The following is a 23,074-nucleotide window of genomic DNA, read 5'->3' as shown; positions in this document are numbered from 1 at the left end:
CTTAGATCTGAAATGGACTCGCTGGCCAGAAGGAGAGAAGAAGCAGTCAGAAGAACCAAATATTTAATGAACTCATCTGGAATATGGGAAGGCCAGGGTGAAGTCTTTGCTGGGTGATAAGAATGTTGAACCAGTTTCCACCATTTCAATATTAAGTCTAGCTACTAGTCCACCAGTTCTTCTAGGACAGCGTTGTTTTCTACTTTCCTCACAGAAGAAAAAAAATAAAAAACAGCTGAGGAGGTATGAATACGTCACAGCATGAAGAGTTACTCTGAAACTTCTAAAATACCCTGATGCTTTGCACCATCACATCTCTCCAGCACTTAAGGCAGAAAGAAGACCCTGAAGCAGCAGTAGGCTCATGAATGGAGGTCTCTGGCTCTGATGTCAGAAGTAAGGGAGCTCTTTGTGGTCTTGATCAGATGGTATACAACTACATTTTCATAGGTACTCAGTTCTCTGTGCCTCATCTGAGATATTTTGCACCTACTGTTCTATTCTGTATTTTTCAAAGGTGCTCAAGACCTACTGCTCCCTTTCATGTCCTACAGCAAAGCAATTAGGTTAAGTTATTTCAGACTGAGTTCCCAGAAATGAAGATGCATAAAATGAATGAACACATGAAAATATTGGCCCTAGTGTCTCTGTGACTCAGCTTTTCTGTCCCTACAATGGAGAAAACAATGCTTACTGATTTTGCAAAATTCTTTGAGCTCTATGAGTGAAAAGCAGTATGAATGTTAGGTATGATTATAATATAAGAAAAAGAAATATTAAAAGCATCATTTATCCCTGGGGAAGGGATCCCAGCACGGAAGAGGCATCCCCATCCGAAGAGCCACTTGAAAGTTGAGCAGTTGCTAAGAAACGACAGTGCCTTCATCGCAGTGAATACCTCGAGACGGATGGAGTGGGCAACCATTTCACAAGGCTGCCACGAGGTAAAAAAAGAAATGGGACCAGGCATCATTAGCAAAGAGGAGATCATTAGATTCCTGCACTGCGGTCTGCATGAACCTAGAGTGAAAATGGATGAGGACGGTCATGTAGGAGAGATAGCAGGGAGTGACTCTCTTAAGTGCTCTATGAAGAATAAGGAGGCTCTGGGTGCTTGTTAAGTGGAACGGCGGTGTCGATGGAGGAGCCTGAGGACACAGCAGATAATGGCTTCTTTTCAAAGAGCTGAGCAGAGTACCAGAAGCTATGGAATTACTGGAAACACACACTGGAGTAAAGTAAAAAGACAGAGTAAAGAGACAGGCCTAAATGATGAGAGGTACCAGGGTCAAGAGAAGTAGTTGTTTTCTTGGGTGACTGAATTTTGTCAGATGCTTCCAGGGCTGCAAAGAGAGTAGGAGGAAAGGCATGAGAAAGGCTCAGGAAAGGGGACTGTTAAGTCTGAACAATTTAAATCTCGGAAATCTGTGATTGAAAGATGAGAAAAGTATATTGTCTGGAAAAGAGCTAGGAGGTGAAAACAATATGGGTGTGTTGGGAATAACAGTGGTGTCAGAGGAACAAGGAGGAAGGGCAGCAGAGAAGGAATAGCAAGCTTTATAAGCTGCCCTAAGTCTCCTGGTAGATATGAACATGGATTCACACTGTTGTTCCTGAAAGTATAACCCAAACTATTGTGAATCAGAGACTTGCTAAAGCATCCTGAAGAAGATCCTGAAGTAATGGATTTTGTTCAGGTTTGGGTTTGGTTCTTAATGCAGATGGTGTTGGACAGAAATGAAGATTAACTCAGCACTGCAGGTATTGCCATAATTGACAGAGAGATGAAAGGAGGGAGCCAGTCAAACTGCAGATGGGCACTAATAGGCATATGAGGAAAATGCTTGAAGGGAATCAAAGTTTTAGTGTAATTCTGAAATTAAGAGACAACAGGGATTGGTGCAAATTAAGCAAAGCGGCACCGGGTAGGGTGGGAAAAGTTGACCTTATTAGGACTGAGTCCCAGAGATCAGGAAGCTGCATTTGAGAAACTGCATGCCAATAGTTAAGAAGGAAGGAGAAGAAAGAGGAAGGGGCAGCAGGAAGAAAGTCACCAGAGTTGGAACAATAAGCTAAAAACTAAGAAGTCGAAAAGATCAGGGAAGGTAATAAAATAGAAGAAATTCACATGTAGAAAATTGTTTCAAAGGGGAATGGAGAGATGAGCTGTTGAAAAAAACTACATAGAATCTACTCAAGGTGAGGTGGGAGGCCCTACAGCTTGTGGCCTGTGCTGGGAGATCCTCAGCCCCTCAGTGACACTGCTCTGCTGCTCTGGTGGTACCCATCCCACCACTCACAGACAGCCCTCTCCCTGCCACTGCCTCCCTCACAAATGAACACTCCTGATGTGTGGATGATTGATTAGGCAAAAGCAATAAAGGGAAAATGTTTTACCCAGCTGTTTAGACCAGATCATGAAAGCACAAACCCGCTCAATTCTCAGAGCCAGAGAGGCCCAGCAGGACTGTAGGGGAGGCTTAATACTCACACTAAAACACCCAGCATGCAGCAGTTACATTATCTTTTCCCTACCTGCTGTTCTACTTGTGTCATTCCCTCTTCTTGAATCCCTGTGCTGACTTCCAGACTCCTTCTACATCAAAGTTCGGTTCTCATTTCATCTTCAAGGCCTCACGTGGCTCTCTTGGAGCTTGCTCCCTGTCTCCTCTCCCATGCTGCTGTGTGCTCACTCAGCACATCTGCCCCTCCCCAGCCCCCTCCATTGCCCTGCAGCAATGACTCTGCTCCTCCTCTCCTGCTGTCCTCTCCCCTCCTTCACTGCACAGCCTTATTCACCTCCCTTGTGCCTGCCCTCAGGACTCATTTACTGCAGTTAGTCTCCCTGCGTTAATGACTTCCACTTCTCCTATGCCCTTGGCAAGCTTTGCCCCTTCTGACTATTAACTTTGTTTACTATATTACATCTTTGGAATGAGGAATGATTCAGATACACACAGCCAAAGCCAGGAGCAAACAAGACATGAACATGCCGTAACTCAGCCTGTGACCTTTCTCAGGCACTTCCCTCCCTCATTTCATCCTGCAAGTCTTAGGCCCAATCTTGTCCCCTCTGTTTCCCACTGACCTCATCAGGAGCGGGATCCAGGACTTGTAGCTGCTGCCTAATGGCTGCTGAGAGCCTCTTGTGAAGAGCTGGGTACCCTCACTTGCAAGTGCCCCACATGCACATGCACAAATCCTAGGGACAAAATTCTGCCTGTTTAGCTGCCAGTAAAATGCTGTGCGCACACGATGGCATGTTGGAATACATAATAATGCTTAAAGCTACAAGCAGACAGCATTATCAGGAAAAGCCTTTCCCCTCCCACTCACCCCTTGTCTATCTGTTTCTTTTCCGTTGTCAAAATTTAGCATCCTCCACTGAGAGACTCAGTTTTGCTCTGATGCTTGGAAGGCATCCAGTCCCAGCCTGCTTGCTTTCCCTGCCAGTCTCCACAGGTATTCTATACACAAGGCTTCCAGCTTGCCAGGATATGCTCTCTCTTCTCTCCACACCCACACCCCTCCCACCCCCTGCAGGGGAATCTCCAGTGCTGGGGCTGTTACAGGATCCCGGGGTTGGGCAAAGTTGTTCATTCTCTCTTTGCTGTATCGATGGCCTCTGCTCTACAGTGCACTGTGAAGTGCACTACAGAAAAAGAGGAGCCCTTCAGGAGGAGTGGAGGGCAGCTCTCGAGAGGCATTTGTACAATCCATTTGTTATGTCAGGTTACACAGGAAACAAGAGGAAAACCTGCATGGTTTTAGTTCCAGCTTGGCCAAAACTCATTTAGACACTCAATAAAAGGGGCTCCACGAGAGACAGTTTGGACCAGAGACTAATGCACAGACTGAATTCCATGTTTGAGGTTGACTCTGGTGTTGGCTCAGCAAAACCGAGGCCACCCCTTTCCAAGGCTGTGCTGATCAAGAGGTCTTGGTGCACAATGGATTTCGGAAGTCAGTTTTGAAGGAGCAGACTGGTAGACTGAGGTGTGGCAACTGTAAGTAAAGTGGCCAAGTGGTGCCCAAGGAACAGCTGGCCAGCTGTGTCTTCAGCAGCCACAGCTGTCCCAGCAGGACCCAAAGAGAAGCTGCAAACATGTGCTGAGTAAGGTGTGTGGTAGCTGACGAGAAGTGACGCAGATGCTGAGACCAGGCTGGAAAAACACGGACAGCTACTTTCCCATCCCACAGAGCTCTGGATTTACAAAACTTGCGGTTCTACATTGGGGTGGGAAAAAGATAGGTTTTTATGCCTTTTTTTTGTTTAAACCAAAACCATAAGTTAGATGGACTGAAATTATCAGTAAGCAACAGTTCAGGTATTCACTTTATTCCCCTGGGATTCAGGTGACCAGGTCAAAGTCCCTGCACTCGTCTGAGAAATGTTCAATGAAAAATGCTGACCAACTTCAAGACAGAAAGACTTTCAGCAGTGGCTGTGGCACAGACAAAAAAAAAAGGGATTTACTCATGGAGACACAAACACACAGTGAGGCTGAGATGCTGCTGTTCTTTGATCTAAGCACTTTTCTTGTCTGGCAACTGAGTTCAAAGGTAAGAGAATGAGGTTAAGATCTAAGATGCAGCACAACTTTTGTTGTTACTTCACAGACTGCTGCAGCTATAGCAGTAAATTAGAAACTGAGAAAGGGGCTGGTACTTCAGACCAGTGATTCCAGTGGAGAACTGATAATATTTTCCAAGGAAAAGTGGGCAGATATGAAATGGATTTGGGTTTTGGCAGTCTTAGGAGACAAGTTCTCATGTTAAAGACTTTAAAGCAGGGAAGTTTCAGTTCTGAGACCTACATTATTCCATGTGTGGTGTAGGTGGGGAGCACAGAGGTACAATTTGGTACAAGAAGCTCTGATGGATATCTCCAGGCAGTACAATCCAGGACATGGAAGGTGGCTTGGTACCTGCTTGGACATGATTCAAAACCCTGAAACGGCCTTTCAGGTTCTAACTGAGTGTAACCGGACCAGATCACATTAAAAATAATACTCCCCAGTCTAGTATTGTGAGTAAATTTTATTCCATTATGAATAGCCTCCTCCCTGGGACGCAAGAGTAATGTTACGTGTAGAGTAGCTGAAAACGCTTCAGAGATTAGCCTTAGTACGTAGCTCACACCTACAGATTCTTCTGCAATAAATTAGTGTGCTCAGTGGATGAAAAAATATTGGTGGAGCAGCACGACTTGCAGTCAAGCTTCAAAAGAGTTATTATGACTGAGCAGCAGTACCTGCTCTCCCATATGCCTTCCCTGGCTGTGCCACAGGAAGAGTCACACTCCTCCTTTGCAGCCTTCCCTTCAGCCTCCCCTTTCCAAATCATCCTTCCCTCACTCATTTCCACTTGTTTTTCTTGCAGGCATTATCCCTAACTCCAGCACACCTTCCCCCTCTCTGGTTTTCTTTTTAAAAGCCAGCATAAACTAACAGGATATACACGTGCACACAATCATAAATGTCTCATGATCCTGTGTTGCTATAAACCTCCCTTTTCCAAACACCCTGCTGGCACTGTTTGCTTGTTAAATAAGCCCAGTGCTGTGCTTAAGTCTAACTTTTGTTGTAAGAGCTTAAGGAGAGGGCCAAATCACTTTGTTTTCTTGTAAATCACCAGGGTACCTGCAGCCCTGAGGAAATAACAATAATAAAATTATTAATGTTCTAATAGCAGCCTCTAAAAGCTAGCAACACTTGCAAGGCTTGGCATTTGTTTTTTGCTCAGCTGCATAGAAAGGGACCTAAAATCAAATCTGTGCAATATCTACTTTAACACCCAGTGTTTGATGTGGATTATGAGTAAAGCAGAAAGTTAGAACAGCAGTAGCTTGTTTGGAGACATTGGGAGCCCCGGCATAGCTGTGCTAAGGCAATTTGATCAGACTCACAGCTAGCCTGCATGGCCCTGTGGGATATAATCTGTGTTTACCAACATTTTCTGAACTCCAGTGACCCAAGTGAAAAATAAGCATAACATGTGTAACAAAGCAAACTCTGCGTCCTGGCTCTTTCAGAACAGAGGGCAATGCTTTCCTACAACTTTCACAGACCAGTCTTGTTACTCTGGATATCTGCCTTGCCAGCAATTGCACCTAAATAAGCACAGGGAGCTATCAGCCTAAAATGTTTTGGAACCCATATGTGCAAATCCATGCAACTCTTCAAATCCCGAATCCTAGCATAGCTGGGAAATGCAAGAAACAATATTAAGCCATGGTTGGATTCAGCATTCAGGCTGATTGGGGGGCAATGCAATGGAGGCTGTCCCCATCCTGAAGACATGACTAACCCTTTCTGCAAGTGGCTAGCTCAGGACCAGGGGCTTCCTCCTCAGCTGTCAGTAGGAAGGGGCTTGCTATACGTCAAATAAGTCCTCTGCTCTTCCTGCCCTGTTTTCCCTCATGTTTCTTATTCCTTATTGATTTAGGAACATTTGGGAGGCTTTGGATAATTTTGTGAGTGAGGTCCAGGTCAGGACTGGACTCATCAGGAGTGAGCATCCTGAAGACCTTCAGCATACTCACATTCCCTTCATCCCAGCATGTTCCCCAGAGCACAGCAGGGTATCTGTTCTGGGTCAGGCTTCTCCCAAAACACCAGTGCTGGAGGGTGAGATATAGCGACTGCCAGAGGAAATTGCAAAATTGGAAAGTCCTGACCTCTTCCCCAGGGCTTTCATTTTCTAATTTGTAGGTGGTGCATTCCAGGGCAGAAAGGACACAGGGCAGAAAAGCTCCGTGAGTGCCTGGCCCTGCACATTGCAGCTCAACCTGAAGCGCTGCAGTCAGCAGGGCTTCCTGCCAAGGAAATCCTACGCCCAGCTCCCTCTGGCCACCTCTGGTGGGCTGCCTGGAGGGACAGCAAAAATCCCAGCACACTTCCTGAACAGACTGAGGGATAACCAATATTCCCTGCCTGGGCACAGCCGCCTCCGCTCTCCAAGGGCAAGCGTGTGCGCGCTCAGTGAGCGCGTAATGGCTGCCACACACCTCCACAGAGCTCCGCGCCGCGGGACCTCTGTCAGCGCCGTGTGAAGGGCCTTGGGCTCCCTGGGGAAAAAAGAGCTAGAGAAAGTCCAGCCCTTCCCTTGTTCTGTTTCCTCACCTGAAATAGACTTCACAATCATCTCCTGGGCTGGAATGGCTAGAACAGGTTGGCAATTTCCAGTGGAGCCACTCGCTCCAACTCAGGCAACAGCAAATGGACCCCCAGTTCTCGTCTAGGGGGGTCGCATCTCTCACCTTTAAAGAAAGCGGTGCCTACCTTCTCCATCATTTTCCCAGAGGAAGGGAGGGCAATGAAATTAAAAGTCCTGAAGACCACTGAGCAGGATTGCAATTTTCCATGAGAGGCAAGCTGAGGAATTCCCACACACTGTTATTCCTCAAAATTTTTACTGCTGGGTGTCAATTCTGCTAGAGATTTCACAATTCCTACTGCAGCCTGATGATGTTGTGTGGGAGAACACAGGAGACTTGCTGAGACTGCCAAATTGCTAAACATGTGTGATGGTGGGCTGTCCCTTCCTCCATGTGTCTGAGCCTCGGAGGGGAAGGGGGAGGAGAGCTTAAGTGCCACAGAAGAGGGAGGATGGATTAAAAGCTGCCTCTGTCGTTGACTTGTTCCATTCTTTGGCTTATTTCCCTGGGGTTCTTGGGTATTTTTGTTATTAATAACTAATAATAATTTCTATATAGCGCTTTGCATTCTGAAGGATCCTAAAGCACACCACATACTTCATAAGCTAATTAACAGCTGAGAGCCTAATTCCTCTCTTGGTTGTGGCCCTAAATGCTGAAGGAGCAGCTCAGAACCACACTAGATTTACACCAGTTTAACTGAGGACAGTGTCTCCCTATAGATCCAGCTGGATATGTCAGAGACAAATGCAATGTGGAGCTGGAGATGAAAGATTTGAAGTGCCTTTTCTCCTCCTTCATAATTTAAAAATGACTAAGGAAATTGCATTCAAAAAGCCTTGTGAACACAGCATTACAATTGCAGGATTCAAGATTTGGAGTTTGGGAATAGCTAAGCCCTGGTTCCTGCTGAGTTAGGGGCTCAGCTCATAACTGTACCAAGGCATGCGCAGCTTGTGGCTCATCCCAGGCTGTGCAGGACACTTTTCACCATGTAAGCAGGGCTGGTTTGCCCTTTCTTCTTGCCTATAAATCCATGTCTGTGCACAGTTACTTCCAGTGACCACTAGAGTTACAGTCTCATCACTGATCCAAAACATGACCTACTGTACAAGGTGAGCCTGGCTTTGTCCTTCCATGCACACTCATACATCAGCAACACAGTTACATCTGAGCAGAAAAATGCAACACAATAGGATGATCTAAATCAGAAATTTTCTAGCCCATGGTTTTCCTTTACATACTTCTGGGGAAAGATTAATCCACTTGAGCTCCGGATCTTTGAGTTCAAATTCGAGATGGTTCAGTCCTTATGCCCTCATCCAGCTAGGATGTTGTTTACATGCTCTGATTTCTGAGAGTTTGATGTTGTAATTCTATATGCAAAAACTGTCCTAGTTACAATATTGTTGCTGTGATAAGGAAAAGAAAAAAAAAAAAAAAAAGAAAACAGAAGAACCAGCTCTTAATGCTTCCTCCATCCCATTCACCCCTTTCCATGCAGGCTTACATTACTGCCTTCCTTCCTGTCACATCTGGATGTGCAGCCGTGGATTGGGATTGCCTGTGGTAGCTATGGAGCATCTCCTCTCCTCCCACACCTTATGCACATCACTTCTCTCTCACTGCAGATAATTGCATCACCCTTCCTGTCACTCGACTCACAGTTGTAGTGTCACATTTGACTCATTAAACACACATACACACACATATAAATGGTTTTGCTACAAATTGATAGATTTTTTTTAAATCATCTATAATTTCTTGATTTCTTTTACTTGCCCTTCCTATTTTGCTTGAACTTTTCTCCATGTCCTGATCAACTTCTGCTTTTATTTCTTTATCCTCCACCACAGCAGGTGCAGCACTTATGTTCTTCAAATTTGAAACCCAACATCATGCTACAACATCTGAGCACAACTACTTACAAACATTTTTCTCAATTCCATTTCTGGTTCCCAGCTCATTTCAAATCTAGTTCTGTCTCTTCTTGCAAGGCAAAGGCAGTACTTCTACTAACTCAGCTAATATACCTTGAAAACTGTTATGGGGCTTGTTAGCCAGAAGGTTCATATATTTTTTCCTTCCTAGAGTGACACTAGTCACTCTAACAGCAGTAGAAATAGTTTCCAATCTCTTTGTTGAGGAACCAGAGATATTGTTCATGCTTTACTCATTCGTTGAATCACACAGGCAAATATCACTATTTGAATAATGATATTTGAGAACTAAATTATTTCATTGACATATAAATGAAATCAGGCATTTGTTACATATGTATATGTAAAATTATTTTCAATGTCAGTGCTGAAGGCAAATGTGAGAAATATAACATTAGGAGAAGCACAGTTATCCACAGCTTTCAATGATTCAGATGAGCCAAATACATTTTTGTGTTAAGTACTATTTTCAGGAAAAATTCAGTCCAGGTTTGATTCTGGCAAAGTCTAGGAAACAGAGGCATTTGTTTACCATGGGAGACATTTGTACTGGGTGTCTGCAAAAAAGGATTTTTTGAATGATTTTTATTACTGCTGTGTTGAGATTTTTCCTTTGTGACTTGGACAGATTTGTAGCAGACCCTGAAATGCAGTCACCTGCAATGTTTCAGTTTGTAAAGCTCAAACATGCTGGATTTGTGTTTGCACCAAAACGCATTCAAGAGCCTTTGCCCAATTTTCCCAGCCAATCTCACTTCTCCGCCTATGACAAAGCACAGGAAATTTCAAGCCACAGCAAGGATATTTTTGAAAGTTACAACCCTGTAAAAAGAGGGTGTTTATAAATGGAAATCTTCATATAATCTTAATAATAGGTTTTGCTACCACTGCATCTCCACCCACGTACATGGAATAGCTGTAGCCAGCTCTGAGGCACAGTCTATGGGCTACTCAGCAGCATGCAGCAGCAGCACTGAGCAGGGTGGGAAGGAGGGGAGGCTGCCACCTCCAAGGAAAAATGCAAGGCGGTTCCAGGCTGAGAGCACTGCAGAGTCCAGCCCTAGCACAGCGTGGGCCCCCTTGGCTGCTGCAGCAGAGCTCTGCAAGGCACCATGCGGGCAATGCCAGGGTGGGATGAGCTCTCCTGCGCTCCCACACTGCTGAGGCTCTGCAGGAGGGACTTGAGTCACCTCCAGCAGCACATGTGGTTGTCACACTGAAAGGGTGGTTAAGTGTTAGAAAGGGCTGCCCAGGGAAGTGATGGAGTCACCATCCTTGGAAGACTTCATTCAACAACTGGGCATGGCACTTAGTGCTTTGGTTAAGTTGGCACGATGGTGATCAGTCAAAGGATGGACTCGATGATCTTGGACATCTTTTCCAACTAAAATAATTCTGTGATCCTTCTGTCAAGAGCTCCCTCTCCTTTGCCAGGTGATTGTCAGGGATGGTTGCAGAGAGTAAGTGAGGAGAAGAGCTGAAAAAGGCAGAACAGGAGCCTGGTATTGTTTTGAATGGGACTAATCTCCCTGGTGCTCGATACTGGCAGTTCCCTATACCCTTCTCCTTCCATCTCATCATCTCTTCCTCAATGCTACCCCTGTACTGGCTTCTCCCACTTATTTCTCCCTTCTCTGTCTGCTTTTCTTTCCCTATTTATCAGCCATCTCCTGAATAAATTAATCTCCTCAGAACCAGTATGTTTTAGGCTGTTTTACTGCTGTAGCTTTGGTCATTGCTAATGTGCTGTGATACACCTCTTCCTTCATGCTCATCAAGGCAGCAGTGGTCTGTAAGACAGTGTTTGTAACATTTTTACTGCAACTCCCTTTATCATCTGATCCTTGGCAACAGCTGTAATAAACATGATTATTAATTATAAGGTGAGGAGAGCTGGTACAATGGTTCTACCTCACAGGCAGGGGCAGATATGTTTTCATAACTATAAGATCAATTTCTATTTTGCACCAGTTCTTTTACAGGCTTCTTCAGCACAATATCTGAATGAATTCCATTGGCACATTAAGTGATGGAGCTTGATATCAGTCACATGTGGTTTGTTCTTTTATCCTCTCCCCAGGGAGAGAATTATGTATGCCACGTACTGGTTATGTTGCTAGGGTTTTGTTTGGGATTTTTAACATAAGCATTGCTGTGTGTTTGCGTTGAAGAAGACCACAACAAAGCAGGTGCATTGGATTTGGACAGGAAGGTGGCAAGATTTTTGATGGCCTGTAGTTCCCATGGAGTCTGTGCTATTGTCCCAGGGTCAACTCCTCAGACCACATTTACTGCCCCACTGACCTTCACCTTGTGGTGGAAAATCCCTTTGTTCCTAATGACAGCTGAGCATTCTTCACTCTTAAAATTACCCAGCTGGGTCAAAAGGTATTAGGCTAGCACAGCATCCCCTGCCACTGTGCAGGGCCAGAGCTGCAAGAGCAGCACCTGCTTCAGCCCCAGAATGACCATCCCTTGTGCTCTGTCTGCTGGTTTAGCCCTACACCCTGTAACCTGCATACCGAGGCAGGTGAAAAGATGGCCTAATTTCTGTAAGGTGCTATCTATGGAGAGATCCCCAGAGAGAGCCCTTTTGAAGGGCCAGTCTTTCTTCTGGGAGCGTCAGGACAGCTGGGTAAAAGCAGATGCCCACAAGCACTGTCTGTGTTCCCTGCCACCGCACTTTTCATCAGCTCCAAATACCCCAAAATTATGTGTGCTCTCAAGTGCTTCATTCTTGGAAGGGAGGAGAGCAATCAAAATGCCTTCAAAAGGCTTTTCCTGTGCTCTTTGTCACTTCATGAAACCTCACTCCTTCCTCTTGCAGTCATGTCAGGTTGGGCATTAACAACTCAGTGTCACCGGTGTCAATTTTTGACAGGGATGGCAGACCTCTTCTCCTGGCTTGGAAGCCTTTTGTGTGTAAGAAAGGCATGCCAGCAGTTTGCCATGCAGCTGTGGAATTTGTCTCCATAGCCCAGAGGCTGGCGCTCTGAGCCCCACTTCACCACCTGGTACCAAAGGGACACTGCTCAGAAACAGAATCCTGGAGCAGAATCGTTTGTGTTTGTGTCTCACTACTTGCCTGTCCTGTGCCATTTCTCATATCTCTTTCATGGGCAGATAGCAAACAGTTTAATCTGCACCAAAGTTTACTCCTAGGGCAGGCAGCACAAGTGGGAACTGCCGAGAACTGTCATGTTTGCACAGCCTTCATGCACAGAAGGTCACATCAAAAATGAGCATGTCACATTTGAACTAGATGGTGGGAAGAACTATCTGGCCCAAATGATCCAGTGTCTGATCACTTTCATATTTTTAATACAAATATCCTCAGCCTACTCTCCTGAGGCAGGGAAGCACATTATTCCCATTTTGAGTGAAAGAAGAGGTGGGTAGGGGAGGGTAAGTGGCTTGCCTAATATGATATGGGGAGTGTGTGACAAAAAGTGATACTGAATCCTTGGCCAACACCAAACCATCTTTCTCAGCTTTTAGAGACAACAGCTATATCCAGTCCCCTTTATTTATTTCTCTAGAAGCCATCATGCCAAAACCTCTGCTAAATTAGAGAGTGAGACTGAAGGAAAGCTTTCAGTGGATTGCTTTTCTCCATAAATGGAAATATCACAAATCATTCTGGGAAAACAGGTCTTTCTGTTCTCATCCCTCTTTGTCTGCTTCTCTCCTTTTGGATGTCTTTTCCTCTGCTTCTGGCTCACAGTTTTCAGATGTATGGTCCTGACCATTTAAAAGTGTTCCTACCTCGCAGGAAGGGAGTAGCTTTTCATTCTTTGGAACTTACTATTTTGCAATGGATTGCACTCTGCAGGCAAGCAAGACTTCTGAAAGAGAGAGGGCTGCACAAAGCGGCACAAAAATAAACTGTATCACCAACAATACGGAGCCAGGTTCTCATCGGGGGTAGCTCAGTCTGAGTACTGCTGCAGCAGGCCTGGTGGCTGCCAGCTGTCCTGAATAGACAGCTTATACCCAAACAATGATCCTGCCACACTGGAGGAGGTCTCTCTCACAGATGAACACACAGTTGATGCTGAATTTCATCTTAGACATTTAGCCATTTAGTCTCTTTTGGCAATATGAGAGATTGCTCTTAATGACCCAACTGGGCAACTTCTGTCCTTGGCCAGGCACAGGAGGGGTGCCTACTGCACCAGTCCTGGCTCTTCCAAATTGCATTTTCCAAAGCTGGGATGGGCAACAAGCAAAGGATGGTGGTCTTGCTTAATGACTCCCAGTAACACACAAGGCATGTGGAGATTGCTCCATGCTTTTCTATGGACTTGGGCATCTGCAGCCTTCCTTTCCTGAGACAGGCTGATGCTCATTCCCACCTTCTTTGCAGCCTGCACACCCCAAAGCAGGCTGTTGGAAGGATGGCCATACTGATACTGCACAGAGAGGGAGGTGGCTGCATGAATGAGAGGGACTGAGAAACAGGAGAAAGATCTGATGGGTCAACATGAGCAAGGATGAGGAGAGAGCCCAAACTGCACTGGGAGAGCTACTGGAGGAGGTGGAAGCATGTGGCTTAAGTGTCTCAGAGACGTGTGTGGGAGAAGACAGAGATACGTCCCACGTTTCAAAGTTCACAGCATGAAATATCTTGAGTTGGGAAGAATGTGAAGGGCAAAGGGACTCAAGCAGAGAGGAGATGTGGTTCTTGCTTCCTTGGGGGGGGTTCCCAGAGCCATATAATGATTCGATCTTGCTCAGGCATTCAGGAGTTTTAACTGTAGGGTGACACAGGGCTCTCACCATCCCTGGCTCCGCAGACCACACGTGCAGCACAAGGAAAGGCTGTTGTGTCAGACCTCAGCAGCACTGCTGAGCTGCTCCATCCCCCCTCCGTGCTTCCACCAGCACAGGTGCCAGGGAAGCTGCTGTACCATCTCAGCAGGCCACAGATGTCCGTCAGAGAATTGCCGAGTGACCTTGGCACGAGGAGTGACGTCGAGGCCTTCCCCACACCGAGCGGGTTCCTGAACCGTTGCCATCCATCACTCACTCACTCTGTGCGCTTTGGGAGCCGCTGGCACAGCACACCCACACCGTGCCCTGTTTAACACGTCCCCGTACGGCACCAGGCAGAGGAGCGCTGTCACCCCCATTTTACAGGGTGGGACTCTGAGGCAGAGAGAAGTGGTTTTAACAGCACGCCTGTGGCAGAGCAAAAACTGAATCTTGTTCTCTTATGTTCCCAGTTAGCGCATTAATGACCTAAATTCTGCATCCTTTCCCCATCCATCGCCCAGAGGAGCTAGGAGGCATTGGAGGAGCGGGTGTGGTAGCACAGGCAAACAGTCAGCATCCAAACCCACAGCACTCTGTGCTGAGCACAGACAAAGCAGGGGCTAAAGTGGCACCACCACTGCCCTCATGAACCCCAGTAGGGTTGATCCAGGGAGGGGAATCAACCTGGCACAGCATACGAGCCTGTGGAGAAGGGCAGCTCCACAATGTCACAGCATTTTAAGCAAGCCAAGGCTGGACACTCCAATGGCCAAGTTCCCTGTGGAGCCAGGTCAGCAAAGCCTGTGGGACACTGAGCACCAGGAGCAGATTTTCAAAGAGCCTGCATATCCCTCAGCCTGCCTCAGCGGCTGAACCTCTAACCAGCTAGTCCCACGCAAGTCCATAGAAAAGACAGCCTGCACCAGATGCAGCATCTTCCCCAGGCAGCTCAATTCTTTACATAGGAATTAATCAGCCTCAAATTCAGCAAGAAACAGAGCGGGGGAGAGGGAGAAAAAAGGAAGCAGGGAAAGGATGTCACACAGTGAGGGGGTTTCCAGATGCACTGCGTCTTCCCTCCCTGGCTGATTCCAACTGGGAGGCTCCGGCTGTGTGCCAGGAACATCACCTGGGAGGTGTATGCAGGTTCTGCCTGCTCCCCCAGCATGTACGGGCAGGAGGAACTCAGTGTTCAGGATCTGCTGGGTGAGGAACTGAAATCTGAAGCTGGAGACCTCCCCAGCGCCCCGGAGTGTGCCAGTGTTCACATGCACTGTACAGCAGTGACAGCAGCCAAAGGACCAGGATGAGGAGCTGCTCATCTGTCACAGGCAGATGGCCCCAGGCAGTCAGGGGCAAGGCAGGGACAGGACCCCCTTCATGCTGTATCTGCCTGCCTCATAGGGATTTTAGTGGGCAAGTAGCAGGGTGGAAGTGTGCCAAGGCAATTTACTTGGCAATGAAGCTTTCCTTCCAGAAGAGCTATGGCTGAGAAGCAGACACTTTTTGAACAAGGTAACTGGATTTGGGATGGGTGATTAATAACCTTTCATAACCCACAGTTTTAGTGTGGTAATAGTATGTCAGAGCTACACAGAGAGGCTTTGTTCCGACTTTCTTCTCCTATTACTTACCTCTTAATGCACACACACACTCCTCTCTGCTGTCTCCAGTCTCTTCATGCAAGCTCTTCAAATGAGTAGCTAAATGCAATAGGTACCTTGGAGGCATCAGACACAAGCCAGATGGATGCAGAAGAAGCCAAACTTGGAGGTAGACCTAAAGGAACCCACCTACTTGCCTTCCATTTACTCAGATATTTACTCAGGACTGCCTCCCAAAGCATCCCAAACGTTAATCCATCAAGGGCTGGCCTCAAGAAGCAACTCAGGGAGAATCCTTTGAGCTTGGTCCTTCTTCCGTGTGTTCACAAATATCTGAAAGTTCATTCCAATCCATCTGGGATAGACCTTCCAGGACATGACTTGGGGACCTGACATGGTGACTGCGGGTCTCAGCCTGGGTAGGTTTGGTCTGGAAGAGCTCTCTTGCTCTTCCCAGAGGCAGCAGCCTCAAGAGTGCTGGCTTCATTTTCCCCTTGCCCTCCACACCCAGCTGGTCCAGAAGCTGGGTTCAGGGTCAGGGTGGCAGGAGCTTACCCAGGCTGCCACAGCATTTGTCACTTTTCAGACTTGGGCTCCAAATGCTTCTGCTGAGGCACCAGTGAGCCTGAGTCCCTTTGTGGGCTGACATCTGGTGAGGAGGCCCACAGGATCACCATGCCTACCCACACACATCATGCAGACAATGTATTTCTCCTTTCTGGGCAGACTGTGTCCATCAGTTCCGTGTTAATGGCCAGTCAGTGCAAGTGTCCAGAGGGAAATAGAATGGAGGGTAGGAGAAAAAATTTGTGGGAACCCCAAGAAACATAATGAAATTGTCTTTCACATGGGCAACCCCGTACAAGAATGGACAACTTGATCATTTGGGATACTAATTAATCAGTGGTCATGGTGAAAATTATGATGTGGCTTGAGGAGTACCTCTCTGGAGTGGTACTCCTGATGTCAAGAGGAGATATGAGTGATGAAAATAAGAGCCTGATAGACACCCCAGTTAACAGAATACTTGGAAGATGTCACTGGCCCCTTGTTGGGATGGTCTTGTTGGTCATGGAGTGTGTGAAAAAGGGTGTCCCATAACTGAAACTGGCAGAAGGCCCTCTACATACACCAGCCTGATGGAACTGTGTCCAGCCCAGCTTCCCTCACTTATGGTGGAAGATTTTCCTCCCCCAGCACCAAGGTGTTTTGCTGTTGAGCTGCAGGCACACACTTGCACCGAGCTTCTTGTAGCCTCAGTCTGTGAGAGGATACAAGAGCAGGCCTGACAAAGGTATGCAGAAACAAGCAGTCATATGGAGATGTAGTAGATTAAGGACTTTTGTTCTAACACCGAACCTGAACAAAAGGATGTATCCTGCCCACAGAATTAGAGGGCAGTGAATTAAGAGCTGAGAGAAAAAAATACTTTTGCAACCCACACCTAATCATCTTGCCCTGATGCCCTCACTGCTGGGGTTCAGGGAGGCCACACCAGGGGAATCACTGAGGTCCGATGCTGTAACTCAGAGTTGTACCTGTGATGCTGAGGGAGGGGACGCTGACACCTGTGCTTTGCCCAGAGCCTGGCTCCCATTCCCATCCCGCCTCCCTGCAGGCAGGCAGTGCAGGAGTGACAGAGATCCTGGGGCTCTCCTCTCGGAGTGACGTGTGCTGGGCTAGGTGGGCATCAGGCTGGAACCTGACAGCAAACCCCACATTCCTGTGCAAATACACGTGCAAGTGTGCAAGGAGAGGCCCCGGGCATTTCCCGAGCGTGCACACCCGAGCGGGCATGCTGCCTGGGAGGAAGGCAGGCGGGCACAAAAGGTGACGCAGAGGGCAGCTGTTCCTGCAAGGCAGGTTTTGGTGTTCTCATTTGTTCTTTTTCTCTCTTGTTCCCTAGGGAATTTTAAAGGTCTGTGTAAGCAAATCGATCACTTCCCTGAGGATGCAGATTATGAAGCCGATACAGCAGAATATTTCCTCCGTAAGTCCGCAGGCTCTTTTTGCAATGGCTTGGGTGCCTTTTGTTTCTGAACCCAGGGTGGTGGAGACACTGGGACCTGTGAGGCGCAGTGGAAACCCCAGAGCCTCATCATCCCCTCAAAATTACTCCACTCACTTCCTAGGGGCTCTGCCCATGAAACAGTGCAAATTCGAACTCACAGACATAACCAATGGCTTTTTTTATAAGCAGCAATTAACTGTGATATAAAATCAGATCTTAATTCAAATCCACTGAAAAGCTGCTGATTGAGCCTAAGGTCAGACTGGCCTAGCTGGGGCAGTGTGTGTGTGTGTGAGTGTGCATGTTCTCCTAAAGCAGAGAAAGTTTATATTTCCTTATCTGATACTCTGGTGGCACCAGATTTAAGAAATTAGCTGGTTTTTGCCTGAGGATCTCTTATTGCTGTCTTCACCTTTCCCCAAACACCGCTTCCCTACAGAGGCTGCAGATCTGACCTTTGCTGGTTTTAGTGATGGGAGCAGGCAGCAGGACAGCCAGAGCCCTTTGAAGGAAAGACCTGGTGCTCACCCAGAGCCCCTAGGAGAGGTGCTGAACCCTAGGCACAAGGCATGTCTGTAATGAGACCTAGTCTGAGCTCCAAGTCCCACCTGAGATGTGTGAGTGAAGCTCACACAGCTTTGCACAGCAGCACCCTGGCCAGCAGGACAGATCCACATCATGCATTGCCCTGCCTGGTTGCCCTCCCCAGCCAGCATTTCCACCCACCCTGGAGGCAGGTGCTTACTCTTCCTTCAGCACAGCTGAACAGGGAACACTCCTTTTAGGTCTCCACCTTGCTATCCTGCCCTCCCTCCACAAGCCCAATGTCTTTTGACATCATGAGATCTTCTCCCAACAGAAATTTGAGATAAGTGCTTTTGACCTTCCAAGGTTAATCATCAGAGGCTTCCAAAGACCGGGAGTCTTTCAGAATAGCTCCTTGTCATCCGGGTGTGCTCCAAGCCAGATGTGGAAACCCAGCCCTGCAGCAGGGATGAGAGAGATAATTTCGGATCTGTGAGGCTCATTTGTATGTGAAAAGAGAAAGATCTTATGCTGCTTCCTCTTGGATTCTCAAACAGTCCTTCATCCACTGTAAATTGTAAATAACTGAGGGAGATTGCTTCTTTCAGCTGCTTTTCTGCAGCACTGGTCTCTTAATTGCTGCATGGCCCCTGAACAGCAGAGCTAAATACAGAGGTTTGAGCCGGTTTGGCACAGGGATGCCAAAGGTTTGCAGGCTGCCTCCGAGGGCAAATCAGCCTTTGCAGAGCTGCTTGGGAGCAAAGAAGCTGCTTGCAGCATCAATTGCACTTCAGAAAAAAGAGTTTGGGGAAGGGGCCAAACATCACAAGAAGGATGGGTTTGTTCCCTCAGAGAGAACAAGATCTGAAGACAAAAATTGGCCCAATGTCAGGACCTGACAGTGTCCCCAGGGTAAAGCCCTTTTTAAGAAAGAACCAGATTCAAAGAGGGATTTGGCAAGTCAATAAAGGATGATTTGGGTCATTCCTGAGGGAGCTGAGATTTCTGCTGGTTTAGATCTACCTGAAGAAGGACCCCACTGAACAGCTTCTTCCCAGAACTTCTGTCAAACCGGAGTCCCTGGGTGCTCTGCGTGGGCAATGCCTGGCGGTGCCATCAGGAACAGCTAGGAAGTTGTTTATCTGTGTCAGAGTAGGCAATTCCCTCATGCCCCAGGGGACTAGGACAGTGATGGAGCAGGGTCCATGGCCTGGCTAGAAGGTTTTAGCCATTATTTCTGCCAACCATCCACATAAGGTGTCTTAGGATTTTTGAAATCAAATGCCTGTTATCAGAGAGGAAGCAGAAGCATCCCTGTGTTTCCTTGCTAGCAGACACAGGTGAGTTTAGGGAGCATATGCCACCAGCCCCTTTCCTTTAGGCCCCAGGCTCTCGATCCAGGAAGGCTGGATGCTATTTTCCTCCTCTCTTGCTGGTATGGTCCTCCTGAAAGGCTGAGGAAGACTGCTGTCCTTCTGCATCACATGACACCTGCAGCTTCCCATGTCAGTCAGCAACTTTGTGTTCTCCCCACAGACGTGAATTTCAGAATTAAGACACAGATAAAACTGATGTAGACCAGGTTGCAGGACTGACCAAGCATCCCCCTAGAAAGCCTCTCAACAGTGGGTGTCTGCTTGATGTTTTCTTCCTGCCATTTAAGCTTCCCATCGTCAAATGCCACCTTGTTTTCCAGAAGCTATTAAGATGGTTATTACTGTTATCCTGTTCCCTGAAACACAGCCAGGCAGAGCTGGAAAGCAAGCAAGAGAGGTTTCTCCCTGCCTTCTGCATTCTCCATGCACAAGCAGTGGGCTAGGCCCCCCTCAAAGAGCTGATTGATTGTGCCTAGCAGGATCCAGAGGCCAACAGGGTCTTTGAAATGGGGTCTCTGCTCACTTAGGGAAAAGTCCTGCATTTGCTTCATTGGGTTCATTCTTGCAGGCAAGGAAGGATTAGTTTTCATCCCCCCTCCCACATCTTTGCTCCACAAGCAGAATTGCACCAGCCCGTCTGATACCTTTCTTTATCAAGCAAGGCTTCATTTCACACTTTAACAGCTTATTTTCTCTTGTGAAGGGAGGAGAGAAGGCCTTCCTAGTTAAAAAAAAATAGGAATATTCCTAATGCAGACTCAGGCAGAGCTCTGGCTCCCACCGAGCCGCCCACGAGCGGTGTGTGCGTGTGTGTGTGGGTGTGCGTACACACAGACGTGGCCTTTCCCTGCAGGAACACAAGTGAGGCCCCCCAGAAGCTTTGGGGTATGCTTTGCATGCACATACGAGCATATACGTGCATCTGTGCATCTATGCCATTGCCCTCTGCTGGCTGAGCTCTTCCCATATCGACCGATGGAGAGTGTGCGTGTGTGGGAGCTGGCACATCCAAACCATCACTGCCCTCTGGAAGCAGCCCAGTCATTTAATCACTAGGTTAAGCCCCGCATTTCAGCACACAGGGCTGGGACTGTTTCTTCTCAGTCCTCACTGCAGAGCAGTGCATGGCACCACGAGCTCCTTCTCAGCCCTAAAAAAAAAAATCTCCTTGAGTTGCTCATGTCCTTTTGGGAGGATTCGAGATTGAGCAGCTCTGCAGGAAGCATTTGGGTTGCTGTTCTTTGAAGTGCAGGCTTGAGCAGCAGAGCCCTGCAGAAGGAGAAGCTGAATGGTGCCTGTGCTCCCCCTCCAGCCCACAGTCCCCCCAAAAACAGAGGAAAAAACAGTGTGAGGGGGCACAGACAATGCAGGCAGGCTCCCAGCCCAGTCACCAGCCCACAGCCTCCTCTGCCTCGCCATGCAGAACCACCAGCTTTGTGGCAGCAGAAGTGGCCGGGGCATGGGAGAGTTGCTTTGGACCACTCTCTTTTTCTGACACACTTTGTTTCTCTCTCCTTCCCTCCCTCCATCCCCCAATGCCTTTATCTCTCCTTTAATTACTCCCCTACTGCACATTGCCCTCTGCCTCTCCCCTTCACCCCCACCCACTAAATGCGCTTGCGTGTCCCCCTCACTCTGGTGCCATTTCCATACCCCTTTTTCCTCTCTCTCACACCTGTGTTGTTCTTTCTGCCCTGCCCTCCCTCTCTCCTCTGCAGGGGCTGTTAGAGCCTCTAGTATTTTCCCGATCCTGAGTGTGATTCTGCTTTTCATGGGTGGACTCTGCATTGCAGCCAGCGAGTTCTACAAAACCCGACACAACATCATCCTTAGTGCCGGCATCTTCTTCGTGTCTGCAGGTAAAGGGGTGCACAGGGCCTGATGCCCGGGGGGTGGGCTCCAGGGCTTGGGGGGCTGCCCAGCCAGGACGTTGGGGTACAGTTGCCTAGGCAGGAGCGTGCACATTTCCCAGCCCTGTTAAATCTTATTTGGGCTGAAAGCAGCATCACAAGAACGCCTCTCCATCCTGCCTGCTCACCCAGCAGAGGCAGGCAGGCAGGCAGAGGCTTTTCCTCCCGCTTGGGAGCTGACAGAGGGAGAGTTTTTCTAACATCCGACATCTCTCAGGGACCAGGAGTGTGGTCCAGGGAAGTGACAGGCCCATGAGGAGGGTTTTGCCAAGGCAAACTGCCCATCCAGGAGGGGATTCAACCCCTCAGACCCACCACTGCCATGTGTGACCTTCTTGACATCTCCTTCTCTCTCCCCCGCCGGATGGCTTGCAGGTCTGAGTAATATAATTGGCATCATCGTATACATATCAGCCAACGCTGGAGACCCCTCCAAGAGTGACTCCAAGAAGAACAGCTACTCCTATGGCTGGTCCTTCTATTTCGGGGCCCTGTCCTTCATTATAGCCGAGATGGTGGGAGTGCTGGCTGTCCACATGTTCATAGACCGGCACAAACAGCTGCGTGCCAACGCTCGTGCCACGGACTACCTCCAGTCCTCCGCCATCACCCGCATCCCCAGCTACCGGTACCGCTATCAGAGACGCAGTCGCTCCAGCTCCCGCTCCACCGAGCCTTCACACTCCAGGGATGCCTCTCCCGTCGGGATCAAAGGGTTCAACACCCTGCCATCAACAGAGATCTCGATGTACACCCTGACCAGGGACCCGCTGAAGGCAAGCACCACCCCCACCGCCACCTACAACTCCGACAGGGATAACAGTTTCCTCCAGGTTCACAACTGTATCCAGAAAGAGAACAAGGACTCTATCCACACCAACACAGCCAACCGCCGGACCACCCCGGTATGAAGCCGTCGCCAGGAGCTGACAATGGGGCAGGAACGGGCAGGAGGAGACGGGGGTGGGCTGCAGGGTGGGGAGGGTGGAAGGGGGCAGGGGGCAGCAGGGGGGTGGGGAAGGAGGAGGTGGAAGCGCCCCTTGGTGGAGTGGGGACCTTCCCAATGCAAAAAAAAAAAAAAAAATCCACAAAAAAAACCAACAAAAGCAAACAAAAAAACTGACAAAAAAAAAAAAAAAACAAACAACAACAACGAAGGAACAAGCAGATAAGCAGACAAACAAGCGAGTGAACAAAAAAACAAACAAACGAAAAGGAAACATGAGGAAAGAGACAACAGTGAAAAAAATTCTTTAAAAAAAAAGCAAAAGAAAAAAGAAAAAAAAAGAAAATCCTTAAAACTGAGAGAAAGAGATTTAAAAAATAGAAATAAATTTAAAAGAAAATGCATGATTTCCCATGTACCATTATTTTAACATTTAATAAAAACAGATTAAAAAAATAAAAGGGAACAAAGAAATAACAAATGACAATAAATCAAGTGGGAGGAAGAGGAGGAGGAGGCAGCTTTTTTAATTTTGGGAGGTTTTACTCTTTTATTTTATGGTTTGTTTCCCACTTACCTTTAACCCAGCACAGGCTTCTTGGGGAACAGAGGATGGGGGTTTGGCTGCCAGTGACTTCGGTGTCCTCGGGCCAGTTATGGAGGATCCTGGGTGCTGGAGTTAGCCACGACCCACTCTGTTCCCCTGAGACCCACGGGGGTCCACTCCATTCCCCTGGGATCCGTGGGGATCTGCTCATCCTCCACAGATCCATAGGGGTTTAAAGTGACCCCAGGGAGCGCAGGAGCTGATGCTGAGTCACCGTCCACAGTGTCCCCAGGGGGGTCCC

General features: G+C 47.8%; 1 protein-coding gene across 1 annotated transcript in view; it reads left to right on the top strand.

The window, feature by feature from the left end:
* The window catches only part of CACNG2 (calcium voltage-gated channel auxiliary subunit gamma 2), a 51,291-nt gene extending 29,069 nt beyond the window's left edge, over nucleotides 1-22,222 (top strand). The window contains exons 2-4 of the mRNA XM_058805684.1: nucleotides 17,365-17,448; nucleotides 21,089-21,229; nucleotides 21,656-22,222. Coding sequence (XP_058661667.1) covers nucleotides 17,365-17,448; nucleotides 21,089-21,229; nucleotides 21,656-22,191 — 761 coding nt within the window. The 3' untranslated portion in view covers nucleotides 22,192-22,222. The remainder of the gene's footprint in view (nucleotides 1-17,364; nucleotides 17,449-21,088; nucleotides 21,230-21,655) is intronic.
* The last annotated feature ends 852 nt before the right edge of the window (nucleotides 22,223-23,074 follow it).

This window comes from Ammospiza caudacuta, chromosome 5 (genome assembly GCF_027887145.1).
Source record: "Ammospiza caudacuta isolate bAmmCau1 chromosome 5, bAmmCau1.pri, whole genome shotgun sequence".
NCBI classification, from domain to species: domain Eukaryota; kingdom Metazoa; phylum Chordata; class Aves; order Passeriformes; family Passerellidae; genus Ammospiza; species Ammospiza caudacuta.
This window is presented reverse-complemented; position numbering and strand designations above follow the sequence as displayed.